Source organism: Poecilia reticulata, linkage group LG3, assembly GCF_000633615.1.
Source record: "Poecilia reticulata strain Guanapo linkage group LG3, Guppy_female_1.0+MT, whole genome shotgun sequence".
Lineage (NCBI taxonomy): Eukaryota > Metazoa > Chordata > Actinopteri > Cyprinodontiformes > Poeciliidae > Poecilia > Poecilia reticulata.
Genome location: NC_024333.1, coordinates 15,882,784 through 15,909,627, shown reverse-complemented (window position 1 = coordinate 15,909,627; position 26,844 = coordinate 15,882,784). Strand labels below are relative to the sequence as shown.

Here is a 26,844-nt window from a genome sequence, read left to right as displayed (position 1 = left end):
TATTAAATTTTTCTGTCGGATCAATGAAGCAGTTTTGAATTGAATTGTTTCATGTTACAATGTTATTCCCTCATCAAAAACATCCCTGGAGTGTTGCTTTGATTCGTGCATGTTTGAGTAATTCTTGAATCTCCCTTGGCAATAATTCAGGGGTGTCTAAGTACTTACTCTCAAAAGAAAATGCTGAGAAATTTCGTCGTTTTTGTCAACTGACCTTAAAAGCTCCATCAGAAATTATCCATTGGGGTTTCTTGACTGTTATATTGTATTTACTACTTAACAAATGTTGAGAAAGGGGAACCTGAGAAATAGTTTTCTGAAGAAGAAGAAAATAAACATGAGCCTATAAACTTTTTCAGTCATAGATTCAAATTCAAAATGTCTTGAAATTTGCGGAACATATTTTACTTCACAAGAAGTTAATATTTACGGAGATATCAGCAGAGAAACTGCCTACATACTCCGGTGCAGCAGGACTCGCCTCGGATCTCTTTTCCTTTCTGTCACTCACGAAGAAGAAAAGCTTTTTCCGCTTTCCTCAAATGACGTAACGTCCTTTCTGGCTGTGCCAACCTCGTAGTGAACACGCGTTGTCCGACTTAGCTCAAGTGAGTGTCTTATTTTTTAACCAAAAACAGCAGTATTCCTCGGGAAAATAGTTCCGACATCTAAATAAACAACTAATCTTCCAGTCCGGGCAACTTTTAAGTGTTGAAGGTCGATGTTTCCGCTTGATTTAATGTATTTTACTGCTCGCTTAGCTGCTGCTCACTTAGCTGATAGCAGCGAGAGGGAAACGCATGCCCTCTATTGGATGTAAAACTGAAAGATGTTTTTCATATTTCCATCACTATTTCATATTAGTTTGCCACAGTTGATGCACATGGATTTATTTAAACACATTAGTTATAAAACAAAGAAAGTGCTGGTTTTGTTGACGCATCTTAAGAAGGCATCCTCCCCGAAAAGTCGTAGTCTTAATCCCTGGTTACATGTCGTATTTTTAATAAAACAAGTACACATAGAAGCATTGTAGACTGTTCATTTCTACTTTTGTGGTTAAGCAATGTGAAATAGCACATTACATAATCAGTTCTCAAAGATGAGCTCGAGACCTTGCTGTGGGTCATGAAAACCCCACTAAGTGGCCTCTCAATAATCTCTAGAAAGTTAAGGATTTGTAGTAACATATTGCTCTATAATATTAGTTAAAAGGCTTTAACTTGAAGTGTATATAAATATGTTTTCTTCAGTAAGAGGATGCTGTCAGTAGAAAAATTGAAAATCTTGCCATGAGGCAAATAACAAAAACTACTGGAGAATAAAGTAGAAATAACCTTCATTGGCACTTAGTGGGGAAATTAAGATCCAAGAGCAGCTATGTGATGGAGAAAATGAAGCATGCCAATTTACACCAAGGTACAAATAAATTTAAAAAAGCGATTTACAATAATAAAAAAAAATTGTATAATGTTAAAAATATCACACTCAGGTACAACAAAACGTGCAATTGGATATGAGAACTTTAAAAATGTCCCAAATATGTATATTTGTGCATAAAAACAGACTAAAACACAGAGAAACTTCAAAACCCAGCAGAGATGTAATGACTTATTGAGTTTGTTGGGCGCAGTGACGGTTATGAAGTATTTCGATATCTAAAACGACTGCCTGTGTTCCAGGATGCGTTACGTTGCTGCTTACCTGCTCGCCGCCCTCAGTGGCAACGATAATCCCCAGTCCAAGGACATCAAGAAGATCCTGGAGAGTGTTGGCATTGAGGCTGACGACACCCGCCTGAACAAGGTACAGAGGCTGTTCCTCCTGGTAACAGGGACTCTGGTTTTATCAGCAGGCGGACACGTCTTCAGATATATTCATGTTTGTGTTTTTTATTTTTTCCAACAGGTCATCTCAGAACTCAAAGGGAAGAATGTCGAGGAGGTGATTGCCACTGGTACGTTTGTAACAATCCTTTTGTTTAAATTATGTCTGTGTCTCGGTATTAGGGCACATTCTATGATTTATCAGATATAATCTGACTCAAAACTGCTTCTAATTTTTGTAAAAGTAGTTTAAATGTGACTGCAAGTTCTGATGTTTGTTGTAACAAGGACAAACAATTGTATGTAAAATAAAAGCAAAGAGGTTATTGTAAGAATAAATTGCAGCTGTAATCTATGAAAACATACCATCAGGTTTCTTTCTACTGCAACTTAATTATTTTGTAGTGTCTTTAAGTTTAACGATTTTAATAATTGTAAGTAAAAAATAATGCACATTTAAGTTTTAAAGTGTTGTTTTAAAGAAAATGATAAGCTTTTATCAGAAAACTTAGATCTGTGAACGTAGACATTATTTTAATGAAGCACACAGCTTGAGTTGGAGAATACCCACATCGTTGAATTGTACTGCAGTTCATTTTTGGTATTTTGTCCTAATCGTCTGTAACCCTAAATTAGTTGTTGGGATTTATTTTGCTTTGATTTTATTGTTTTCAGAAAAACAATAATGGAGTGGATTTTATTGTTTTAGAAAAACAATAAAATCCACTCCATTGATGAAACTGCTGAGTAATACCCAGGGTTTTTGCCGTGCCTCAGGGTTTACCTGTGCTTTCTCTCCCAATTCGTCTTTATTTTTTCAGGTTACGGCAAGCTGGCCAGCATGCCAGCAGGTGGCGCTGTAGCTGTTGCCAGCTCTGCTGGTGCTGGCTCAGGTGGAGCTGCTGCTCCTGCTGCAGGTGAGCGTTTTACCTCACCTCATACTTTGTCATAAGTGCTATAAAGTATAATTAATGTATACTCATAAATGTGTGTATTTTATTGAAATATAATAACCTCGAATATGTATTAACCTTATGATGTAGACCCGGTGTGTAGAGATCATATAGTTAATATAGTTCATGCTATGTTTTTACTATGTTGTGGTAAAATCATAGTTTGACAACTTTTAGGGAAAAAATCCGTTTGTTGTGCTTTAAACTGTAATTGTTTAAAATGTATTTTGTTTTACAGCTGCTGAAGAGAAGAAGGAGGAGAAGAAAGATGAGTCTGAGGAGTCTGATGACGACATGGGATTCGGCCTCTTTGACTAAACTTTTTAAAGTCATAAATAAAGTTTTTGAAAACTGAAAATGTTTCCAGTCTAAATTGTCAAATGTTTTCAGAAATCCACGTTGTGATTATATTACATTAATGAACCGTTTGACGTATGCAACTAGAACTGAGATTTTGATGAAAATGCACACAGTAAGATAGTTTATTTTTAGAGGGAAAGTTAAGGCTTTATGTGCATGCAGGAAGTCATGGTGGACAGTAGGTGGCATCATAATCGCTGACTGATGAAGTGAAACATACTGTAAGAGATCCTTTTGATTTGGACATGTTAGTTCAGCATTTTGAATAATTTACTAGCCGAACCAGATTCTAAAGACACCTGCATTATTTACGGCTTTACGCAGAAACTTGTGCTAATGACCCGTAGATGAGTTAACAGAAAAGCATTTTTGCAGAGTCATCCTCGATTGCATTTAAATTATTTTATTAAATAGTAATTTTCTTAATTTAAGTTTAAGATTATTGGTTACTTTTGGTATTGTATTTGTATTTAAAAAATTTTTTTACTAATAAGCAAACAATTTTTAATTTTTCTATTATGTTAGAACAATATGACAACAAGAATAAAGCCACTTCCTGTTAAATTTCAAAATATGGCTGAATTGGCTAATCCAATGTTCCAATAGTTGAAACCTTGTGTTGTGAGTTCTTAGTGTAGGTTACTAACCACAGTATTCCCTGCGCTCTGAGTCGAACTCCTGTCATTTCAGGTATTTGCGGTAACATAACTAACTAGTTCTGCTAGGTGTGACTTCATGTAACCTCTTCTCTGATTGGATGTACATATGCCGCCTTTATTGCCATCGTAACATTAGCTAATCCCTTAGGAGGTACTTTTCAGATGTAATAGAGGAAGGTAAACAACCCAAAGCCATTTCAGTAAAGGAAAGGAATAATTGAACGCTTGAAAACATCCGAAAGTCTTTGTATTTATAGATTATCACTATCAACAGTTGTGTTAAATGTATCTTCTTTCTCTAAAAGGGTAACACCTTCACCCAACCTGTAGCTGTATTTACCTGGTTGTATTTAGTCATTTGTGTTATTAACCAAATTAGAATTAAATACTAATATTTTTATCAAGATAAATCTTTCGCAATAACTTATTTAGTCAGGTTACTGTGTGTGTCATATTGCTTACTTCATCCTAAAGTTTTTTTAATGCGTTAACGTGGTTGTTACACAAACCCAAAAGATCATCTGAGCAGGCTCACGTGGTCTACCACGAGTCATCAGAAAACGAGTAATTAACTCATTTGTCCTTGTTCCTGGCAAAGTTCACACCCAGTTTTAATCCCATTGTCACTCAGAAATTGTTATTCTTAATTCCAAAAATAAAGTAAATATATGGCACAACAAATAGATGTTTGAAAAATTAATGTGGTGCTTAACTTACTGTAGCAAAAACATGATATGTTGTTCTTGAAAAGCTTCAGCAAAAACATTGTAAACAAAATATACATTTTGCAATTAAGTGCCATCCGGAGCACTGTATGTTTTTTATCTTTACGCTTGAAAATACAAGACTTTTTCGTGTTTTAACTGGTGATAGTACATTTCAAATGAAGTATTAAATACTTGCTAAAACAACTAACAGTAATTATATTCTTTCCATGGGCATGTCTGTTTATAAAATAAGTGCTGTTTTAATGTATTTAAAAAATAATAAATTAATAGCGTAAAGAACATCAAAATGGAACGATTTGATCTCGGTTACCTGGTTACCAAAGGCCCTGCCCCCCATCTAGTTGTGACGTCACCTCTGAGCGCTTTATTTACTGACTTCCCGCACGTAGCGTTTACAGTTGATCCTCGTTAGCGGACAGTGAAGGTTACCTGCTTCAACAGTGCTTGAACGGCAACCTTTTAACTGTCTCGACATTCAGATAGCAGCTTCTCTTCAGCTTTTTTATCAAGCAATTCGAACTTTTGTGCCAGCTAGCTAAATAAGGCTCCGTCACGCTTTGCTAGAGGGCTATTTGTCTTGCTAACAACGCAACCAGTCGAAGAGCGGCGACCTCCTCAAAAGACGACCGAAAGACAGTAAGTAATGATGTATTATGTCATTTTCATTTCTATGCATGTATATTGGCGTTTATGTTAAAATGTTTTTATTTTCACCACAAAAACGCTGCTCATGTGGCATTTGGCGCAGGAAGCGCTTTACGAGCTTATAGCGGTTGATGGCGCACAACAGCCTGGCTTTTTCATGTAGTGTTTATTGGGGCATGGAGGGTTTTTTTGTTTATTTATGGAGCGCCTTTAAGGGCTATAATCGGGTTGGTCATAATTGGAGTCAATTTTCAAAACTTCCACATTTAAGTCCCTTGAAATACGTGGGCATGAAATTACAATTTCATGTAAATTTTCCATGTTATGTTGACTGTAATTCGACTAAGTGCTTTTTGTATTTTTTTTCAGAACCATGACTTCCCAGGTGAGACACAACTACCATCAGGACTGCGAGGCTGCCATCAACAGGCAGATCAACCTGGAGCTGTATGCCTCCTATGTCTACCTGTCTATGGTGAGTCTCAAATATGAACTGAGCGGAAATGAAACAGCTGCGGTGCACAAACATTTCGGGAAACTATGGAACAGGTGTCTAAAAATATGAGGAACTGTTACCTGAAAGAGGAAACGTGTAAACCAGCTTGATTTGCAGCTGAAACGTTTTTTCTGTGTATTTTGCTTGGGGATGAGTTCAGTTTTTATTTATTTTATAAATGCAGAAGGTTTTTTTTTTTTTTTTTTTTTTTTTTTTTTCTTCACTTTGGATTGTGTTGTGTTGTAGTCACTTGTAAATGCTTTAATATAGAGAGCCTAAGCATTTTCCTCTTTCACAGGGCTACTTCTTTGACCGGGATGATCAGGCATTGCAGAACTTTTCCAAATTTTTTCGTGATCAGTCCCATGAGGAGCGTGAGCATGCTGAGAAGCTAATGAAACTCCAGAACAAGAGGGGAGGAAGAATTTTTCTGCAGGACATCAAGGTAAAAAACCGGTGTGAAAGTGGACGTTTTCAGGATATTCAGTTGTTTTGACGTATCATTTAACAAGTATTGGGTGTGGCAATGCAGATACTGTGGGTGTGCAGCTGATTTCTGCTTATCTTTTCTCACCACTCATGCCAACCCCTTCAAATTTAAGCAAAACGTTAAACTGCAAGTAGAGTTTGAGAAGACTCTTGGATTTCCCTCATTAATTTGTCCTTCTGCTCTTTGTCTTCCAGAAGCCAGACAGAGATGAGTGGGGCAGTGGTGTCGAAGCTCTTGAATGTGCCCTGCAGCTTGAGAAGAGCGTGAATCAGTCACTGCTGGACTTGCACAAGATCTGCTCCACTCACAATGACCCACATGTGAGTATTTGAAACTCCAATTCAATTGGGACAAACCCTGATCTAGTTACAAGCTCAAATGTCATGAAGACTTGCTGATTTCATCTTACTGTCTTCCAGCTGTGTGATTTCATCGAGACGCACTACCTTGATGAGCAGGTGAAGTCGATCAAAGAATTGGGCGACTGGGTGAGCAACCTGCGCCGCATGGGAGCTCCTCAGAACGGCATGGCAGAGTACCTGTTTGACAAGCACACTCTGGGCAAAGAGAGCAGCTAAATCCGTCCAGAAATTGTCAAAGAAAAAAAAAATTGCTTCTGTATGTGACAATTTGCATCTTGCTTCTATAAATTTCAAAATATTTTTGGCAATAAATTGGTCATTATAGTCACATTGTTTAACAGTTCTGACTCCTTTAAATCTGTAGTCGCTGCATGTTTGCTGTACTGTGCTGACAGAGCAAAATAAATCCTACCCTCTGAATTCTCATTTGCCTGGTTTTCATTTATTCAATGTGTTAAAAGTAGAGTCTTGTGTTTAAATTGAATGGACTGATCTTACATTCTCACTATCTTCAACAAAAATTCAAGAATGTCTACAAACTTGCTAGAAAAATACATTTTATGTCTTGGGCTGAAGTTCAGACATTCGGGGGTCTGAGGGCTCAAAGTGTTGAGGCATAATTACTATTTACTTCAAATCTCAAGTATAGACCATGTGTCTCAAATGAGCAACTTGGTGAAAAACTAATGACCATCTGACAATGGTCAATGCTGAAGTTTGGGTAATTGCTTTAAAAGATCACCTTTTACATGAAGCACATAGTTAAAGTTGAGCCAAACCGAAAAGGCACGTTTCTCAGTTGCTGAGCATTGGGCAGCAAAAGTCACCTCAGGTGGTTCATTAATTCAACTATATTCTGAACATTTTTTATGAATGCAACTAAAATTGGATAAAACTGGCATATTTTTTTCAGATTTTTCATTTAGTCACTTAAGCCTTACTGTACAATAAAAATGTAAAGCAATTAAGTGCATGACTTTTCGAAAGGATCCAACTAAGTACTTGTGGAAAAACGGTGTAGGATTAATCTGACTATTGGGATTCACTGGATAGCAAAGCCTGCTTAGGAATTTAAACCAGATGAAACTAAAACTAGGATACTTCTGGGTACATTTACTGTAAAATGCATGGAGTCTCTCTAGTTACTAAATTGACTTCAAGCACTTTATGAATCTGTCTTCAGCCCTACAACATATCTAGAGCAAAGAGCTGCATGGACTTAGCTGATACAAGAATGACATTAATTTTCTCTATGCCACTATATTCTGGCTTTAACATTAGTGCTGCTGGTTTAGTATTCAGGGATACACTTGATGTGACCTCATTCCTAACTAGGGAGCTGACAAGTTGAAAGTTTCAACACGATGGGTTTAGGTTTTAGATTAATCTCGTGTTCCCTGACTTTGTGTTTTAGATTTTGTTTTGCCTTACCAAATTAGTCAGAGCTCTACCACCATGGCTGACAGCCCCAAGAAGTTCCCTTTTTCATCAAAGCTATCCTGTTTCCATGCAGCAATCACTGTACTTGCAGATTAAATGTCATTCTTCACTCTTTCTTTTCCAAATTTTAAGAATAGTGCTGCTTTGGACCAGTTATAGTTGCCTGGTAATACAGAAACCTTAATAGCTACACTATACAAACATGTCTCTGCCTTCACTAGATCCTTCAAGTGTTTATTGCACTTAGCAAGTCGGTGTCCTTGTGTCTTAGTTTGAAGGTTGTAACATGACTCTTAAAATTAAAGGATTTTGGTTAAGTGTCTAATCATGTGGTTCAAGGTGACACTTTGCCTTTAGCAGCTTATTCAAAGAAGTCTTACTCAGATGTTTCAAGTGACGCAAAGATGCTTACAGCTTCAGTTTCAAGTGAAAACACTATACTTTTTTTGTGTGTGTAAAACCCAACATTCATTTCCAAACATTTATTCCACAATGTTCTGCAAGTCTGAAGTCATCAGGGAATTTCCATGTCCTCCACAAAAACTTAACAGGAAGTCCAAGTGAAATGTTTGAGGTTACCATACGTCATCAGACTTTGCCATTTTGCAATCTGATCTGTGTTGTCCCTGTTTTCCTCTTGAATCTTAATCTGCGCCTTCTAGTGGTAACCCAACATTCTGGTATCATGGCTTTATAAGCTGTTTATGTTATGGTACATTTTGTGGGTAACTTGTTACCTTGACACTCAGGACAGATGCATCACTAGGGCCTAATCACCTTATAAGAGCACATGGTAACATAAAAATAATTGAAATGCCAGGAGGTTTCGTATTATGTTTCTTGTGGCCTCCAAGAGGAAACCAAATTGGGTCTTTCAGCAGGACGATCCAAATCAACAAACGTCATCAGACGAATTCAGCCCTCTGCCCTGGTCATTACATCACACGGTCATAAATCCTAAAGAAAATCTGTGGAGTTGTGGAGGAGGAGAAGAATCAGGACTGTGGACACTCGAGATTGTGCAAGAATGAACTGAAGATTCCTTTCTTTGTATGCTCTAAACATGTGAAATGTTACACATTTTATAGATGATTCAAAAACAACAACAAAAAAAACTAAATTTCTTTACAGTTTTATTTTCCTTCTCCTTATCAGTTGTATTGAGGTTAAATGTTGGATTTTCTTAAATGTTTATAATATTATGCCACTGCAATATAATAATTCATTTCAGGGTTTTTTTATACAGCTTAACAGGAGGTTCTATAAATGTGCATTATGAGAGGTAATGCATTGTATTTTAGCTATGTTCATTTTAAATAAATTGTTTTGCACTGGTCTTGTGTTATTGGATGATACTGGTAGGCTTTTTTTTAGAACCATATTTGGCTGATGATGATCAGTGACAGAAATGTTGCTCGATGAACTTCCCCAGGATGTTGAACAAGAGTGGGAGTTTTGCTTCTGTTTTCCAGAAACAATCCGTTCTTCGGGCTACACACTTGTTTCAAGTTGCAGCCGGTGGAGAAGAACATTGTGTTCTGCTAGATTAAAATGTCAATCTCCGATTCAAAAACGCATTTACAAAAAAGCAGGCAGTTAGTGGAAGTTCCTCTTTATGAACACCGTCTAAACACGCCACTCTAAATGATTCAAACAAATGCAAAACAGAATCAGGAGTTAGGAACACAGTTTCTGAAACGAGAAGTGCCATAGAGAGCTTTCAACACCTCTATCACCGTGTTGTCAAAGTGGCTGACGAATATGTAGATATACATGGAGAGCTCCGACAGTTCATGCAGATCAGAGAGGCTCATGCTTGTTCCAGCTCCACCAGCACACCGTCACAGTCTTTGGGATGAAGGAACATGACCGGTTTCCCATGAGCGCCTATCCGAGGCTCTGCCGACAGGGTTCTGATGTTCTTTGACTTCAAGTCGGCCACCGCAGCGGTAATGTCGTCCACCTGCAGACGGGAGGAAAACTCTGTTAATCATTCATCTGCAGTTAGATTATCGTACACTTTACCCTACTGTACCACAAACTAAGAGAACAACTGAGTCAGCTCTCTGAATCACTTCTACTTGAACACCGTGACAGTACACTTTTGTTGTAGTGAGAGTTAGGAAATATGAGCAGCTTCCAGAAATTTGAGTTTCAATTTAAGTTTCTATGATGCTGACAACTCAGTCTAGCATTAATGTTGAGATTTGTTTACAGACATAAACCTTCAACACTCAGCAAAAATCTGCAGCAATCAAATTGTGTGGAGTGTGCATTCTTTGTATATAAAATACTTGATGGAAATACTGAGCTAAGCAAAAACCAAAAAAAGAAAGAAAGAAAAGAAACACAACACTGTTAATTAGAGCTGTTTCTAACTAAGTATGAATCAACAATTATTTGTGGATTGACCTGTTTTATAAGGGAGTGTTTCCAGATTATTATTTCACACTTACAATGAACTGCAAGTCCTCCAATAAAATACAGTAGTTAGAGTTCAGTTTAAATTAGAGCTATTGGAGTCCAGATTTCCAAAAGGAAAACTGAAATAGTCACAAACCCACATTAATCCAATCATTATGAGAATTCTAAATATCAGGCTAACCATATCAAAATAGAAAGAATGAAATCCTTCACAAGGCTAACATTTTTAACCATGAAACCAAGGTAAAAAAAAAAAAAAAGGTTAGATCACAAAAACTAAACTAAAAAGAATCATAGTTGACAGCACTCATGTCAGTAATCTTCCTTTTCAAATGAGAGTGGCAATGTCTTTGATTATATGGTTTTAGGCAACCTTGAGAAGAACTATGTTATTTGTAATAGATTGTTACAGCCAGTGGCCTGTTCTGTTTTTCTTTTTCTTTCTATTGAAAGAACATAGATTATATGCCATAAGTTAAACACATGGAGGTGCACAACAGTGCAATTACCAGATTGTGGCCTTACTGCAATAAGGTGTGAGTAGGAGAGAGAGAGAGAGAGAAAGAGAGAGAGAGAGAGAGAGAGAGAGAGAGAGAGAGAGAGAGAGAGAGAGAGAGAGTGAGTGTGAGAGAGAGTCAGAGAGAGAGAGAGAGAGAGAGAGAGAGAGAGAGAGAGAGGAGGAGAGAGAACACAGTTGTTTGTGTTGATAATTCCTATGACCTGGGTGTACCTTGTCTCTTGCTCAATGACCTATAAACATAAGCACCAGTAACTGCAACAAAATAAAATCAATGACTTCTCAACATAGCACTTTAGCACAAGAAAAAAATCTCAATGCTCATTTAAAAAAAGCCATGTTTTTACACACAAAAAAACAAGGAATTTGACCTCAGTTCCTCTTTTCTCTAAATGAAGACTTAACTGTGTTCAACAGAGAGACAGCCTGGGGAGAAAAAAAACTGTCTCTGTGGCGCCTGGTTTATGAAAATTGTTTTCTGTAGCGCTGACCTGAAGATAAAAACCTAAAAAGTTTGTTTAGGTCAGAACCAGGATATTTTGGTTGTTTATTTTGGATATTTGGACCCTTGACCTGTACAAGTCCTGCATGAGAGAAGGTCAGCCCCGAAGATATAATACTTAGAAAATAGTTTTAAACTTCCACCTGAAGTTCAATTTCTTAATACTCTGCTTCAAATGAGAAACACATTATTTTAATTAGGTCATATCCAATACACTTATTATTGGAGCTTTTTAAAAATGAGTTAAGATTTTACATTTTGCAGAAATGTCCCGTATATTCTGTACACTTCTCTCATCTGGTCATAACAGCACACTGTGCAGTCGTTGTTCCACAAAACCATGGATGTGGGAATATGGAGGACAAACGAAGACATGTTAGGTCTGACAGCAGATGAAATGTCCCACTTTAAGAAATAAGTAAAAAGGACCAGAAAAGATCTAACACAGTGTCTGAGAAGTGCATCCTCCTTCACAAACGCTAAGATTATACATAGTAACTCTTTGAGAGCCAACTTATCTTAAGTTTTTTTATAGATCCAGTTAAAGAAATTGGAACATATTCTGTCCTTCCAACAGGCTGCTGTAATAAAGTGCATCTGCGATGAATCCTTTTTATGTCTGCATGGTTTATAGGTCTGTCTGAAAATCTGTTAAGCTACTGATAAAGTGATAAATACCACTTTAAAAGAGTATGAGAATGTTTGGCTGCCTGGCTTTAAAACATCAAATCAAGAAATGACTCGAGACTTTTGCACAAAACCGCTACAATAATAGTCACCTGCTTTGCTATGGTCTGGATTATTAGTTTTGTAGATGTGAATGCAACTTTAAGTTTCAAACTAATAGTTTTAGTGCCATCAGTTTCGCACCTCAATACAAATGTGGTGCATCCCCCCTGACTTGTTTTTCTGTAAGAACCCAGAGATGGGGCTCTTCTCCCCGAGAGGATGGAGCAGCTCCAGCTTAGTGTTGCCCAGTTCCACAAACACTGTGTAAACGCCATGCTCCGGCAGGGGGACCTTTTCGCTCACAGTGGCACCGAGTACATCTCGATACAGAGCCGTGGCTTTCTCCATGTCGGGCACGGCGATGGCTATGTGGTTCAGCTTCCCCAGCTTCCACAGCGATCCAGGGACACCCTGGCGGAGGGGGGCAGTTGTCGAATGTCCTCGCAGGATGGTGGCACGAGAACATCTGGAAAAGCCTGCCGCTGAATGAACAGATTAATATGATGAGAAACAACCTTGTCAAAATATTTTTCATCAAATTAGCTTCATAAATGGTCCATGGTTTGATAACATGTCATTTTATTTTACTAAACTGTGCTCTAGATTTTTTTTTTATGTCAGAGTTTTGTGTTTTTAAATATAAAGTAAAAACCTTACAGACACCCAGCTTAACACATGTTTCCACATACATTTATTTGTTTTATTTACTTTATTTTCTTACCCACTTTTGTCAGATTTTGTATATTTAGTATTACGTTTTTGTATTGTAGTAATTTTACTGTGTCTTGTTATTTGCGTCTTAATTGTTTTAAACTAAACAACATTTAAAAGTGCTTCAAAAATAAAAATGAACTGACAAGTTTGCCTCCCTTTTCCTTCAGGGTTAAGGACTTTTCTATTTAGCTTCCTGCAGATCTTCAGATAAGGGTAGACCTACGACACATAATAAACTTATATTTACGTGGATTTAAAACCCTTTTAAAAACAATAGTTACTGTAGTTTTAAATTTGGAAGTCTCTACCGACCCTTCCCCAAATATAAAATAAATGTGGATTAATTTTTATTTCAACAAAACAATTTATTTAATGGTGTTTCTGTATATGATTGAACATATAAAACGAGGTGAATATGTTTCTCTGTCTATATACGTATAAAACTCAATAAGTTAATCCTATGTGCCTACATTAAAATTCATCTGATCAAACTCCGACTTCATGACCAACAATGAAAACAGAGGCTTCAGTAAAACAAACTGCTAATGTAACTTGATCATTGTTCTGTCCAGCAACGCTAAAGTCGTCTTTGTTTTTACTGACGTCCAGTGACAATAATGAAGGTATAAAGAATATCACATAAGAGTCCAGTAGCTGGCGTAAGACATTAGTCGACGTAAACAAACCTGCAACCTTCAGCACAGCGGACGCCATGTTAGTACCTCGGAACCAAGCTGCTGCGGCAGCGGAAGTGTTTCACTTAGAGCCTATTTACTTACGACACTCAGACGCTCACACATGTGAATGAAACATGGCTAACCGAGAAATGAGGAGAGTGCTGGAGGACTGTGTTAAGATAATAAATGACAACACGGCACAGCCAGAGAACTTTCTGAGGCAAGTAGCTAATACCGGAGAAAACAACTGCTGAATGTTTTTCATAATCAAAAAGCAAAGGTTGACGTACCTAACGCTAGGCTAAAGCTAAAGTAGTAGCATTTGTAGTAGCTGTAGCATTAGCAAGTAGTAGTGTAGACGTAAATTTAGTGTTATAATTGAAGTAAAATGATTAATTTGCTACAAGATAACGTGCATAACTAAGTCTCAAGTGTATTTAGAAATGCAGTGGTCAGAGTTTTCTTAGCCGATACCGATTTGTAGTTTTCTATGTCTTTCTATGTAATAGAAAGCGTAAAGGGGAAAGTAGCAGGTTCCTTGATAGGGGTAATAGTCTTCAATTTATCAGTAATTTAGGCCTTTCAAGACATTTATGCATGAAAGCATATATCCCAAACCTGGTTCTGGTTATTATCATGCTGTAATATGTTAATCAGAACCTATGTTGTTGTTGATTCATTAATTAGTTCTTAGTGTTTAAGCATTTAATGAATGAAAAAAAGTTTTGTTTTGTATCTGACCTTCCTTACAGAGCTAAACTGAATCTCTGCCTGATTGATCTTTAATAAATTGACTGACAAATAACTGAAACATGACCTCACAACCATCTGTAATTTCATGAAAAAGACACACATATGTGGACATAGAGACAGACACTCTTTCACAACGAGGTGAAAAAAATGTATAGAAGAGTGAAAATCTCTGAAACACCTAATATATATAGAATATAGAAACGCCTAAAAGAAAATGTTTAGCAGGATGATTCCTAAAAGTTTTTGATTTTTAGGTCACAAGCATAAGGCAGAAAAGACTTCAACGTCACAAAGACAAATACTCTGTTTGTAGAGCAGAAGTTATGATTTTGTCTTTAGAAATGAAACACCAATACTGACATTTGTTAAATTTCTTTAGGCTTATGTTGCACACTTGGTGTTAATTTCAGTCTTAACAGTCTGTACCTTTGTATCTGCACCTGTTTTAGCATATTACAGATGAATGTTCTGCGTTACACTTCAGTTTTCAAGTTTTTGCTCTAATTTTTGCATTATAGATCATAAATCTACCGTTAGTTTCTTTTGTATCATTTGTTGCTCAAATTGAAGAAAAAAAAGACCCCCAAAACAAACAAACACAGTTAGAAATTCCTCATTGAACCGTATTTCTAGATGTGCCAGATTTAACAGTTGTTTTCACCTCTTCAGCCTTCAAGATGGACCTGCAGCAGAATTTACTTCCCTCACCAAGACCCTGTATGACCTCCAAAAATCTGTGGAGCCTGCAGGTTGTAAAAGAGGCCCACTGCCTCAGCTGGTGGTGGACAACTTTGATGAGGAGCAGATTTGGCAGGAACTGGAGATACAGAATAATGCTGTGATGAAACATTTTAAAGATGCCATAGATGAGACGTTAATTAAGACTTTGCTGAAAGAAGACACGGAGGAGGAAGACGAGAATGAAGAGGAGGCTGAAGGAGAGACAGATGATGAAAATGACACTGAACAACCTTCCAAACTCCGAAATAAAAAGGCAGCGGAGACACAAAGTGACTCTGAGGAAGACTCTGACATAGATTTTGACGTGGACGCTCTTGAGAAAAGAGAGAAGCAGAAGAAGCAAGGTGTGAGGAATGACTCCAGGACAAAAGTTGTTCCCTCTGAGGTTGATGATAAATTCTTCAAACTGTCAGAGATGGAGTCATTTCTTGATGAGATGGACAAACGTGAGGGAAAGGAAGATGAGCGCGAAGATGATGTTGACTATTTTCAGGACGTTCCCTCTGATGAAGACGAGGATTTGGACTTGGATGAGATTATGTCCTCCAAAGAAAAGAAAAATAGCATGGTATGTACGTCACATTTCTGCTTTCCACGATAACACAGAAGACAAAAATGTAATAATTTTGTTTATATTAACAGGCAAAGAGCTCCAGGAATCTCAAGTACAAAGATTTCTTTGATGCCGTGGACGGCGGACCAGCTAAAATAAATGAGCAGTCAGATGATGATGATGATGATGATGATGATGATGAGATGGAGGACATCCAGGATGAAGGTGAAGAAGAGGATTTTGATGAGGAAGAGGAAGATGATGATGAGTAAGTGTGATCAGGTACTTGTTTTTTTTATTTATTTTTTATCCATATGCCAGAGAAGCACTTCAATTTGATAGCAGCATGTCTGTGCTTTCTGGTAGCGGTGATGGAGGAAGTCCAAGTAAAGCCTCTCGAAAGAAGGTGACCTTTGACCTGTCTGGGGAGGAGGACAGCGAGGGGGAGGATATGGAGGAGATATTTGGAGGAAAAACTTCAAGCTCGGAAAAGTCCGAAGTAAAGTCTTCATATGAGAAGCGACAGGAGAAGGTAACAAAGCTTCAAATGCTGCTGATTTGATTTATAACCGATTCTGAAGTCTACTTCTGATACCACAGAGTTGAATTTCTAAAACGAAGCAAAACAAAAACTTTACTATGAAAACATTGAGTTAAGAATATAAATAAGTTTTTCTATGGTCCCAAGTTTTACCTCCTTTTTTGTTTGTTTATTGTACTGTTTTGATATTATTTGATGGGGTCACTTTTTTTTTTTTTTTTTTTTTTTTTGATAATTCCTCCGGCAGAAAATCTCGACAGAGTTTTTCTCAAGAATATGTGAAAGAAGGTTCCCTGCAGTTCACTTTTAGTTACCGCTGGTCTCCCATCTTGCAGATGTCTCAGAAGATCCAGGAGCTGGAGAACGCAGCTCTGGCAGAGAAGGCGTGGCAGCTGTCCGGCGAGGTGACGGCGCAGACCCGTCCGGAGAACAGCATGCTGGAGGAAGACGTGGAGTTTGAACAGGCATCAAGATTGGGTAAGCATTTATTCTTGTGCTTTTCGATTGGTCAGCAGCAACTCTGCTGCTGTCGTTTGACGAAGCAGTCTATTTAGCAAGCCTGTCAGGTAAACCAAATAACCCGGTTTCATTCTTTAGCCCCTGCTATTACTGAGGAGACCACCCTGCAGCTTGAAGACATCATCAAACAGAGAATAAAAGACCAGGTCAGACATAGAGACTTTTGTTTAACCTGATTTTTATTATTAATGTTTCTTTTAATCAGTGCCTTTATCTTGTGTTCATACAAGGCATTTGATGATGTGGAGCGTAAAGAGAAGCCTAAGGAGGAGGTGTTTGAATACAAAAAGAGACTGACTCTGGACCATGAGAAGAGCAAGCAGAGTCTAGCTCAAATCTATGAGCAAGAATACATCAAGCAGATTCAGGTTTGACTTTACACTTGTTCTCCATCACATACAATCCGCAGAGCCTCCGTTTTATTATCCTCTTATTTCAGAATAAGACGGAGGAAAAGGAGAACCCAGCTCATGTAGAAATTCAAAAACTTATGGACACGCTCTTCCTAAAGCTGGATGCTCTTTCCAACTTCCACTTCACACCAAAACCAGTGAGTTATTTTCTGATATCAGTTACTAAAAAGTACAAAAAAGGCAAAAATAAATAAAATGTCATTTTGAAATAAATTTCATTTATGAGGATGAGACATGCTGTACGATAAATGTAAAGGGTAGCAGGATAGTGCAGGTGATGATGAACTCATCCATCCATATTTACTTTCTTGAACAGCCTGTTCCAGAGGTCAAGGTGGTGTCGAACCTCCCATCCATCACTATGGAGGAGGTTGCTCCGGTCAGCACTAGTGATGCCACTCTGCTCGCACCAGAAGAAGTCAAGGTTTGCCAGCTTCAATCAAGTTACAAATGTCTATGGTGGTGGTGCCAGTTTTTCAGTTACACAACAGCTTATAAGCACTTTCTGCTTATTAAAGGAGAAGAACAAGGCTGGAGACTTACTGGGTGATACTGAGAAGACGTCGACTGATAAGAAGCGCGAGAGACGGCACAAGAAGAAAGCGAAGCGTCTGAAGATTCAGGAGAAGGAGAAGAGACAAAAACTTAAGGAAGCTAGCAGGACCGGGGGAAATAAAAAGCCTTCGAAGGCTGAGGTCACTGAAAACCTGAAGAAACTCACAAAGGGAGGCAAAGCCGTAATACTAAAGGTTGAGCACTTTATTGGATTATACACAAACCAAATTCTCATAGTTTCTGACTTACAATGTGAACACTATTACCAAATATTTTCAAAACATATTTCCTATGGACTTTTTATACTTTATAGCTGTGTATTATGTTTTTACAGACAAAGCACTAGTCACGGACGAGTTGCATCCTTTATCAGCACATTTTTAACCTGCACATCACAAATTGAGTATCTATTTTTAGCACTTGCACATTTAGCTGATTCATCTTTCGTTTATGCAAGTTGAGCCACACCTTCTGGATGCCAACACAAACACTTCATTGCCCCTTAAATAGCTCAGTGTGTTTCTGAAGTGACACATCTAATACCGTTTCCTTTGCTTTCAGGATGAAGGAAAGGACAAGGCTCTGCGGTCTTCTCAAGCTTTCTTCTCTCAGCTTCAGGATCAGGTCAAAAGTCAGATCAAAAGTACAAAGGAACAGTCTTCAAAGAAGAAGAAACAAAAGGAGGTTTCTGTCAGCAAACTCAAGCTGTAATGACTCTTCTGGTTTATTTTTGATGATCACCTTTTCATTGTACAGATTCTTTTATGAAACAATTGCAGTACATTAAGCCTGAAAGTGTGAATAAACTTTCCATCTTTATTAAAATGTATACTGTGGTCACATCTGTTTGTGTTTATTCACATAAAGCACTTTGTTTTACTATCTACAAAAGTTATTGTGCTGCAGTAAGAATCAATAAGGGCCTTAGCTTGGATTGCGAGTCTGCCTGCAGCAGATTTTTTTTTTTTTTTTTTACTTCCTCTCTTGATTTTTGCAGCTCAACAGTTGTACCACATTGAAGAACAGAATCACTTTTTGCCATCAGGGGGTGATGTGAGCATAATGCCTGACAGAAACTGACATAAAAGCCAGATTTATGTGGAGATTATGAATATTCATAATCTCATGTATAATGAGGCTTTGATGTCCAGCCTGAGTTCCAATGTAGTTCTTGATCATTTTTCTCATTTGTCTTTCTACAAGAAGAAAATGTTATGCCAACATCAAATCTAAGTTGGATTACCTAAATCAATATTAACACGATAAGCAAGACTGCAATATTTTTGTTGATGAAAGTGACTTTTTAAGTGTTTAGCATCCTAATAAACAGCATTACAATTACATGAATATTGCTGTAGTTTCTAGTAATGTTTCAGACTTGGCGTGGGATTTATTTTTAAAAATACAGCAGCGTATCTTAGGCTTTGTTATTCCTCTACAATTTGTTGCCTGCATTTGCCCCAACTAGTTCCTTGATATATAGAAACACATCATACACCACTAAATTAAAGCAATTACAATTTTTGTTGGAAAGAAATTGTTCTTTTTAAATGTACACAAGACAATTTTGTGTTGTACAATGCTTGGTAAACATATGGCTGAAATATATATTAAACTGTATAGTGTAAAGTAACCAAATAGAGAAAATGTTTGCATTTGATTGTTAATGCAACTGTACTATTAGATTTACTCTATAAGTGTTGGCTGACAGTAAACGCTGATGCTTAGGAATAGAAAAAGTGATGTCATTTGTCCTCAGTAGAATGACGTTTGAGATGCGAAATGATGATTAGGATAAGAAGATTAACATCTCGGATAGCTGAAACTTTCTTTTTATAAGGAATCATAAATAATGGTTCACTTTGAAACATTTAATAAAACTTAAAGGATTTTTCACTATTTTAAAAGTATTTTTCCAAAGTCCTTTACAAAAATGGCCAGTTGAAATGCAATTTAAAAGTAGATTTTTTTGTTCCATTCTGATGACTAAGAAACCCATTTGATATATACCGAGAATATAAAAATGCCACATTTAAAAAAATGTAACTCGAGAGGAGTTCATTGTTATTAAATGTCACTCTGGCCTGCCATACCTCGTCTCCGCCTCTTTGGTAAAATCCCCATGACGTAAACGAAAACCATTACGGAAGTAAACTAGGCGACGAAACAGGGACAGAAACCCTTATTAGTTGCGTGTCTTGGCTTGTCTAACGGTTACAGACTTTCAGGTAAGTCTTTTTTTCGTTTTATGTAGGATAAATGTTATATGTTTAAAATAAAATAATTTAACGTGTATTGGCGTCTGTTTGTTTTTGTTTTGAAAGCGTTTAGCAAGCGCTAGTAGTTGGAAGCTAACCAACGCAGAGAAACTGAGCATTAACAAACCGAACTCTGGGAAACAATCAGGCTTGAGTTAACCTTAAACTGCTACAACATTGTGGTAAAATATGTGGCTATACAAATAAAACAAATATAATTTGTCAACTCTGAAAGTATCGCAAGTTCTTATTGTTAGCTTACGTTAAGCTAAAGCTAACTGACTTTAGCATAATCAACGAATAGTTTCAGTTGTCAGCGTGATTTCAATGTCTAATTTACTCTGTGTTTACATGTGTTTATTGTTGGTTGGGCTTAATCTGCGCGGTCAGTTTGGTCGCCCTCACATGATGAGGTGAGTCACTGCATCAGACGTTTCCGTATGGTTTCTGATCACACTATACTCTGTCCACAGATACGCTGTCGTCATGTTGGGAGGAGGATTCAAAGGAGAAAGGCTAAGAGTTAACCTGCGGCTGGTCATAAACCGACTTAAACTCCTAGAGAAGAAGAAAAGTGAGTGCATTGAAGTTGGCAAATAAGTTTGATTCATTTTCTCTTGTTTATGCCATTAGTGACAGTTTTTAACTTGACCAATCTTCACAAATTTCAAATAAAGCTGAGCTCGCTCAAAAGGCAAGGAAGGAGATTGCAGATTACCTGTCCTCTGGCAAGGATGAGCGGGCCCGGATTCGTGTTGAACACATCATCAGAGAGGACTACCTGGTTGAAGCCATGGAGATCCTTGAACTGTACTGTGACTTGTTGCTCACACGTTTCGGCCTCATCCAGTCCATGAAGTGAGTACTGAAGCAAACTGGAGTGGCCTTTATAAGCTGTCACAATCCTCATCTACTTCTTTTGTGGTTGCCAGGGAGCTGGATCCAGGCTTGCAAGAGGCAGTGTCCACTCTCATCTGGGCAGCGCCGCGCCTCCAGTCAGAGGTGTCTGAATTGAAGATTGTAAGTGCATTTTCAATTAAAAGAAAAAATAAATCGGTTTTAATATCCCACTAAGTGTTTTTATTTATATTACACATTTAGGACAAAGTTAAACCAAAGTAAAATTCCTTGTTTGATTAAGTTTAATTTTGATGTAACAAATAACTGTTTCAATAAGCAGTGTTATTTCTATCATGTCAGTCTTTGCAGCTGTGTCTCTTAATGGTTCCTCCAGGTTTCTGAGCAACTATGTGCAAAATACAGCAAGGAATATGGCAAGCTGTGCAGAACAAACCAGATTGGCACAGTCAACGACAGGGTAGGCCATATTTTTCTGGCATTTTGTGTCGTCTTTGTGAATAATATGTGTGCCTTTTGTCAAGTAACCATCTGATATGACTACAGCTGATGCACAAACTGAGCGTGGAGGCTCCTCCCAAGATTCTAGTGGAGCGCTATCTGATAGAGATAGCTAAGAACTATAACGTGCCATATGAGCCTGACGCTTTGGTCCGGGTATGTTGTTGTTTTCTTTTGAATACATTCCCTTTGACTATGTCTGAAGGACGATCTCATGAATTTTGCTAATTTACTCAAACTGTTTCTGGATAGCCTGAAGTGTGTACTGGAGAGGAGGCCGACCTAATTGATGTGGATACAGACAGGAAGAATGGAGGTGGAAGCAGTGGGTTCGGTGGAGGCGGTTTCTCTGCTCCTCCTGCTACAGCTATGCCCATGCCCATGCCTATGCCCATGCCTATGCCTATGCCAACAGCTTTTAACTACCCACCTCCAAAAGGAGCGGTAAGAAATGTTAAAATACTCGTTTAACCTCTTACTGTGAGTTTAACAGCAGTTTGCAGTCTTCAAAAGTATAAAATAGACTTTCAGTCATTTTCAGGCCCAAAAAAGTATGGAAAAAAATAAATGGGGTATGGGAAACCATTTAAATTTCCAGGCTATTAGCCCATGTTTCATATTTTGAAAAAAATAATAATAATAATAATTGACTTGCTTTCTAAAAATGATTAACTGAGACGTATTTTAAGACTGAAATCGATGTCTGTTTTTGGTCCATCCACTTCAAGCCTGTATTAAAAGTTTTTAGTTTTTTATGTATCGAGTTTGGACACTTTTTTTGTTTTGGGGGAATTTTTGGAACATGCAGAGAAATCTAAAAAACATTTACAATACCTTTTCTGAACTTTTATTTCTTAGAGGACCCACAATTCACCAAGACGGTACTAATTTACTTAGATTTTAGATTCGCACTGGCTCTGAATTTCTAACATAAACACTAAAGCGACCCAAATATTCTTCCAAAACAGTTGGGACTTGAGCTTCTTGCCAATTTCTCTGTTAATAACTGATATTAAATACACATAAAGTTTAGTGTCATCTCAGTCAATTCAAAATTACACTCTGCTTACAAAGTGAGAGTAATGTGAAATAAAATGTGATCATAAGAGCTCAGTTGTTTTCATTGATTATATTGCACTTTATATAATATAACAAAATCCAAGTCTGCTTAGATATACAGAATTATTTAAATATCTCCTCTTTGTTATTAAAGTCATTTAATCTGTATGTATTTGGACAATAGTTTCAAATACAGCAGAATATTCTTGTGTGTGATGATATGGATGATGGTTACCCAACGTTTTCCTGACTATTTTCCGTTTTCTGCAGGAACCTTTTAACCCTTCGGTTGGAACCTACAACAGCTTCCCAGTAGCAGGAGGGCAGCCCCCTCAGCTGCCTTCTTCTCCCCCCACATACGAGTCCGTAAGTGACTGAGCCCTTCACGTCAGTGCCTCCCCACCCCCACCCCCACAGATGGACAGACGCACAGGGCAGGGAAGCACTCAGGGAAGGACTGTTTATTCGGCATGCTTGTAGTTTTACCTACATTCCTGCTTCATCTACATTTATAAATGTAGAGTGAAGTCCATATCTTACTGGAGACTGGCGTAGCCCTTGGCCTTTTTAAGCATACACCGAGTATATTTAACTAACAGTTATGTACTGAAAATGGGATTGGAGTGCAGATTCAATTTGCAGTACTGTTGTTTAAAAAAAAGAAGTAAATATATATATATTTCTCATTCCAAATTACAACAAATCTCAACACACTTTAAAGACTAACATACCCATTTATTTTACAGTAATACCAAATTGAAATAGTTCCAAATCCTTTCCAGTCATATAATCACATTCAGATCCTATTTACAGTTTCATTAAAATCATTGAATCATATCATTGCAATTAATGAAAAGTTAGAAGGCTGAGTAAATGATCACGTAAATAACTTTATAACAGTCTCTCATCCTGGGAACGTGTGTGTTGTTGAATTGTCATTTAATAAAACATTTCAAACATAGCAGATCTAAAATTCAAACAAAGCTATTTTATGTACACATTAGTTTTTTCCCTTTTTTCAATTGACTGTTGCTGATTTGCACATAAAAGGTTCAAAGCTTATTTTAGTTGTGATATTTTCTTTTTAAATCAGCAGCTTTTTTAATAAACGCGCTGCTGAATTACAAGTAAAATGGATGAATAGATTTAATAATAAAAACATAGGACCTATACATCTACTAACTGACTATGCAGCTCTTTAGGATGTGTCACATTATCTAAGTGCATCCCTTCAGCAAATACATTGAGGGATACATGCAATAAGCATAGACGAGATCAGACTGACTTAAAGAAATATAAGACATAGAGACAACGAGATGACTTCCAGAGTCCCTCTGATCAGAGGAATAATTTAAATCTGATGAGTTTGAGTGTTACAGCTGCCACAAAGTTTAACTGTAAGAGTGACTTGGCATTTGGCAGTGACCTGGTCAGTCACTTGATCTCCACCAGATGGTGCCTGATTGTGTTTCATCCAAACACAAACTGAGCAGAAAAAGAACAATAGTTTCAGTAAAGACCTGGCAACACATCTCGTAGATTTTTAGGGGATTCCAGACTTCAGTACAAGACTTCAGCCATGTTAATTCAAAAATTAAGTCTGCGCCTCAATTGCTTTTCAGTTGTTGTGTATAAAAAATACAATTTTGAGCCATCACTTTGGATTTATTTCCCACAACCTGTTTGTTTTTGTGAATAGCTTCTGCTTTGACTAACATGAGATGGTGAGTTGCTCTGAGCGTGCCTGAGTCTGATTGATTTATCAAACAGAGAAGTAACGCTGCCTCCCTCCTAACATCTGCTTTGAAGGGTGATGGTTCTTAAATAATTTGTACTCCAGAATATTTTCTGTTTATTCTCCTATTCTGTCTTTGTGAGGTCTAACGAATAGTTTTATCTACAGTAGAAAGATGACAATGCGATTTGTGACGCATTTTTGTCTGCGTTTTAGATCGATGACTACAATGACAAAGGTTTTGTTCCTTCTCAGGCTGTAGGTGAGTTCCACCTAAAATATATGCAGATTTGTTTATGATACGTAATTCCAGCTGTGGTGTTCTGCTCCCCCACGGTTTTTGTGAAGTTCTCTCCTGATGTCTTTTGGCTGGTTAGAGTAGAAAAAAATAAACTGTTCGTACTTCCCTTCAGGTCCTACTCCTGCACCTCGTCACTCGTTTGACCACAACAACCTACCAGAACTTCCCTCCGTTCCCGACACGCTCCCCACCTCCTCCCTGGGTGGGCCCACCACCAACTCGGACGACATCGACTTTGACGATTTGACGCGGCGGTTTGAGGAGTTAAAAAAGAAGACCTAATCTGTGACACTGCTGGTCTGCGTATCTTATCTCACAGACCTGTGTCGTTACCTACACAAGCCAGAACAGGAAACGGGGAAACATTTAGGGTTTTGAATCAGATTTGGGTAGTTCTCCTCCTCCCCACTTCCACCCATATAAAGTAATTTTACATAGATTTTAAACATGCATATATTCTTACCTCATTTTCACAAATATGACCAATTTACTGAAGGTGTGGGTGCTCACCAACCAACCAACCAACCCTGTCTGCCAGAAAATGTCTTTTCTTTTTCGGAAGGGCCACATAATTCCCCCCCGCCCCCCAAGTAGCAAAATTTATATATATTCAAAATTACAATCATGAGGCTGCCGAGACCTTTTCACTTGTTTTCATTTTAGGTCATGCTGCCTTTTTACTGTTTCCAAATAAACCTGAATGAATCAACTATTTATTCAAATCAAGATTTTATTTGCTTTTCATATGGTTTGGGGTTTGACTAATAAATACAGCCTGTGCTTGGCTCTAATTGGTGCATGTTAATGCCGCTGTAATCTTTTCCACTGTTTATTCGTCATTGTCTCAGAGCAGTCAGACAAGCCCGACTGGTTTTTCCTACTGGGATAGGAAGCGGCCATGGGCACTTAATGAAGTCATCATATCATCTCACAGCAGTTTCAGAAAGCAATCGGACACGGAAGCCATATCTACTGTTCTGTGCAGTCCTTGTAGTCGTAACACTGTGGAACTGAGGATTTTGAAGCGACACCATTCACTGAGCTACTTCAATGACAGGAAGAAGGTGTGTGTGTGAGGCCTTGAGGAAAAGCAAGCAGTGAAATCTCAAAGCCTATGTGGTAGTTGATCAGGCTTTGTTGTAAAAGTACAAAAAAAGTGTATGAAACCATTTATATAGAACATCTACAGTAATATAGATGATTATTTGCGCAAGTGATTTACAGATGAACCAAAAGATGTTTGGCAGCAGGGCTTTGTTCATTATTTGAAGAAACTGTTTTATAATTATTGCCTCTGAAAAATACTCCGCCCCCCCCCTCATTTTGAATGTCTGTTTTACCAAACTCTTATACTGTAACATAACTGAATTACATAATTTACAAGCACTCCTTTTAGATGCAACGCATATGATTGGATCTTGTGTTTTGACTCCAGAAGTGATCGTTTTATCCTGTTTTCTGCGAACGTGTGCATGGGTCTTATACGGTATGTCCACCGCTGCATTTGCCTTAGCTGTCGTCTCTCATCCGAGGCCTTGCCAGACTTTGGAAGGATTAAGCACTTGTCATCCATCAAGACTGGAGTCATATTACCAGTTTGTTGTTATGTGACAAATTCTTTCTCTTAAATTATTTGGTAAATTTATGCTTTGGATAAGTAACAGCCTGCTTTGTCAATAGAGAAAAGAGTTCTTGTGGGGAAAAAAATAAATAAATAAAGAGGGTTTTATTTTTGTGCAGACATGACGCATTGCTGTAACCTTACCACACCCAGCACTGCTTGCATGGCAAGTGGGCAGCGGCCTTGTGAACAGTGATTCAGCAGTTTCTGGAAACACAAGGAGTGGCTTTCAGTCTGGATTGCAAACAATGTTTATTCTGTTGTTCAACATATTTTGTAGGATGTAAAGTGAGATTGACACTACAGAGCTGTGACCTGCTCCCTGTTTTTTTCTATGTTGGACTTTTCTATCATTCTGTTTCTTTAGACACAAAATGTGTCGGGTTGAAAGAGATTTGTTTTTTCACAATGTACGCTAACATAAAAATTTAATAAATGACTGTTTGGAACTGGAGCAAATTTTGATTTCTTAAAAGTTTTTTTGTCCCGTTTTAAATCACTGTAGTAAGTATTGGTGCCCACTAGGGGTCAGTGGCGCGTTTTACAGCAATTCTGAAAGGTTGCAGTCCTGGAGTCATACATCATCAGGTAAAATTTCAACAAATTTTACGATTAACAAATAATTCATTAATTTTAGTAATTCACTTAAAAAGTGAGACCTCTGGACAAATTGATTGTCCAGGGTGAATTAATGTCTATCTCTGTTTATTTAAGTAATGAAAATCCCAAATAAATTTTCTCCGAAAATTAGTTCAGTTTCAAAAACAAGTATTTTCAATATGGCATGGTTATGATATGGTCTACATACCACAAAGCTGATGACTATTTCAAGATGGGAAAATTACAAGAGGTCGTTGCTGAAGAAGATGGCTGTTCACAGGCACTATTCCTAGCATGATGCTCTATGAAGGTTA

At 37.6% G+C, this 26,844-nt stretch overlaps 5 protein-coding genes across 7 annotated transcripts; 4 read left to right on the top strand and 1 right to left on the bottom strand.

The window, feature by feature from the left end:
- Positions 1-502: 502 nt before the first annotated feature.
- Positions 503-3,141, top strand: LOC103462394 (60S acidic ribosomal protein P2-like). Its single transcript, XM_008405143.2, has 5 exons — positions 503-608; positions 1,683-1,806; positions 1,909-1,957; positions 2,648-2,743; positions 3,018-3,141. The coding sequence occupies exons 2-5, from the start codon at positions 1,684-1,686 to the stop codon at positions 3,095-3,097; spliced, it is 348 nt and encodes a 115-aa protein (XP_008403365.1). The 5' UTR covers positions 503-608; position 1,683; the 3' UTR covers positions 3,098-3,141.
- A 1,743-nt stretch (positions 3,142-4,884) lies between these two features.
- On the top strand, positions 4,885-6,852 carry LOC103462393 (ferritin, heavy subunit). Its single transcript, XM_008405142.2, has 5 exons — positions 4,885-5,162; positions 5,541-5,646; positions 5,966-6,112; positions 6,352-6,477; positions 6,577-6,852. The coding sequence occupies exons 2-5, from the start codon at positions 5,545-5,547 to the stop codon at positions 6,733-6,735; spliced, it is 534 nt and encodes a 177-aa protein (XP_008403364.1). The 5' UTR covers positions 4,885-5,162; positions 5,541-5,544; the 3' UTR covers positions 6,736-6,852.
- A 2,223-nt stretch (positions 6,853-9,075) lies between these two features.
- mcee (methylmalonyl CoA epimerase) lies at positions 9,076-13,599 on the bottom strand. Its single transcript, XM_008405139.2, has 3 exons — positions 13,532-13,599; positions 12,273-12,613; positions 9,076-9,922 (listed from the first exon to the last, which is right to left on the bottom strand). Exons 1-3 carry the CDS (start codon positions 13,557-13,559, stop codon positions 9,770-9,772), a joined length of 522 nt encoding a protein of 173 aa, XP_008403361.1. The 5' UTR covers positions 13,560-13,599; the 3' UTR covers positions 9,076-9,769.
- Positions 13,600-13,601: 2 nt separating this feature from the next.
- On the top strand, positions 13,602-18,437 carry mphosph10 (M-phase phosphoprotein 10 (U3 small nucleolar ribonucleoprotein)). 2 transcript variants are annotated; one of them, XM_008405141.2, is made up of 11 exons: positions 13,602-13,742; positions 14,945-15,584; positions 15,659-15,837; positions 15,936-16,101; positions 16,446-16,587; positions 16,708-16,775; positions 16,860-16,997; positions 17,069-17,179; positions 17,359-17,466; positions 17,561-17,791; positions 18,159-18,437. In XM_008405141.2, the coding sequence occupies exons 1-11, from the start codon at positions 13,657-13,659 to the stop codon at positions 18,306-18,308; spliced, it is 2,019 nt and encodes a 672-aa protein (XP_008403363.1). In that variant the 5' UTR covers positions 13,602-13,656; the 3' UTR covers positions 18,309-18,437. The 2 variants fall into 2 exon arrangements, with proteins under 2 accessions (XP_008403363.1, XP_008403362.1); XM_008405140.2 differs by having other exon boundaries at positions 15,915-16,101.
- A 1,283-nt stretch (positions 18,438-19,720) lies between these two features.
- Positions 19,721-26,384, top strand: ist1 (IST1 factor associated with ESCRT-III). Of its 2 annotated transcripts, none has more exons than XM_008405138.2 (10): positions 19,721-19,825; positions 20,329-20,429; positions 20,533-20,713; positions 20,788-20,875; positions 21,090-21,173; positions 21,260-21,370; positions 21,467-21,658; positions 22,544-22,639; positions 24,264-24,270; positions 24,422-26,384. In XM_008405138.2, the coding sequence occupies exons 2-10, from the start codon at positions 20,342-20,344 to the stop codon at positions 24,589-24,591; spliced, it is 1,017 nt and encodes a 338-aa protein (XP_008403360.1). In that variant the 5' UTR covers positions 19,721-19,825; positions 20,329-20,341; the 3' UTR covers positions 24,592-26,384. The 2 variants fall into 2 exon arrangements, with proteins under 2 accessions (XP_008403360.1, XP_008403359.1); XM_008405137.2 differs by having other exon boundaries at positions 24,225-24,270.
- Positions 26,385-26,844: the final 460 nt, after the last annotated feature.

What these genes read in the sequence shown, in the direction of transcription:
- LOC103462394 (XM_008405143.2), top strand. Translation starts at nt 1,684, where the DNA reads ATGCGTTACGTTGCTGCTTACCTGCTCGCCGCCCTCAGTGGCAACGAT. An exon ending in ACGACACCCGCCTGAACAAG is followed by an intron (nt 1,807 to 1,908) that starts GTACAGAGGCTG and finishes TTTTTCCAACAG; the next exon opens with GTCATCTCAGAACTCAAAGG. An exon ending in AGCTGCTGCTCCTGCTGCAG is followed by an intron (nt 2,744 to 3,017) that starts GTGAGCGTTTTA and finishes TTTGTTTTACAG; the next exon opens with CTGCTGAAGAGAAGAAGGAG.
- LOC103462393 (XM_008405142.2), top strand. Translation starts at nt 5,545, where the DNA reads ATGACTTCCCAGGTGAGACACAACTACCATCAGGACTGCGAGGCTGCC. An exon ending in TTTTTCTGCAGGACATCAAG is followed by an intron (nt 6,113 to 6,351) that starts GTAAAAAACCGG and finishes TTTGTCTTCCAG; the next exon opens with AAGCCAGACAGAGATGAGTG. An exon ending in CCACTCACAATGACCCACAT is followed by an intron (nt 6,478 to 6,576) that starts GTGAGTATTTGA and finishes ACTGTCTTCCAG; the next exon opens with CTGTGTGATTTCATCGAGAC.
- mcee (XM_008405139.2), bottom strand. Translation starts at nt 13,559, where the DNA reads ATGGCGTCCGCTGTGCTGAAGGTTGCAG. An exon ending in CGCTGTGCTGAAGGTTGCAG is followed by an intron (nt 12,614 to 13,531) that starts GTTTGTTTACGT and finishes CTGTTCATTCAG; the next exon opens with CGGCAGGCTTTTCCAGATGT. An exon ending in TGCACCACATTTGTATTGAG is followed by an intron (nt 9,923 to 12,272) that starts GTGCGAAACTGA and finishes TCCCGTCTGCAG; the next exon opens with GTGGACGACATTACCGCTGC.
- mphosph10 (XM_008405140.2), top strand. Translation starts at nt 13,657, where the DNA reads ATGGCTAACCGAGAAATGAGGAGAGTGCTGGAGGACTGTGTTAAGATA. An exon ending in AAGAAAAGAAAAATAGCATG is followed by an intron (nt 15,585 to 15,658) that starts GTATGTACGTCA and finishes TTATATTAACAG; the next exon opens with GCAAAGAGCTCCAGGAATCT. An exon ending in TCGCACCAGAAGAAGTCAAG is followed by an intron (nt 17,467 to 17,560) that starts GTTTGCCAGCTT and finishes TGCTTATTAAAG; the next exon opens with GAGAAGAACAAGGCTGGAGA.
- ist1 (XM_008405137.2), top strand. Translation starts at nt 20,342, where the DNA reads ATGTTGGGAGGAGGATTCAAAGGAGAAAGGCTAAGAGTTAACCTGCGG. An exon ending in AGCCTGACGCTTTGGTCCGG is followed by an intron (nt 21,371 to 21,466) that starts GTATGTTGTTGT and finishes GTTTCTGGATAG; the next exon opens with CCTGAAGTGTGTACTGGAGA. An exon ending in ACCCACCTCCAAAAGGAGCG is followed by an intron (nt 21,659 to 22,543) that starts GTAAGAAATGTT and finishes CGTTTTCTGCAG; the next exon opens with GAACCTTTTAACCCTTCGGT.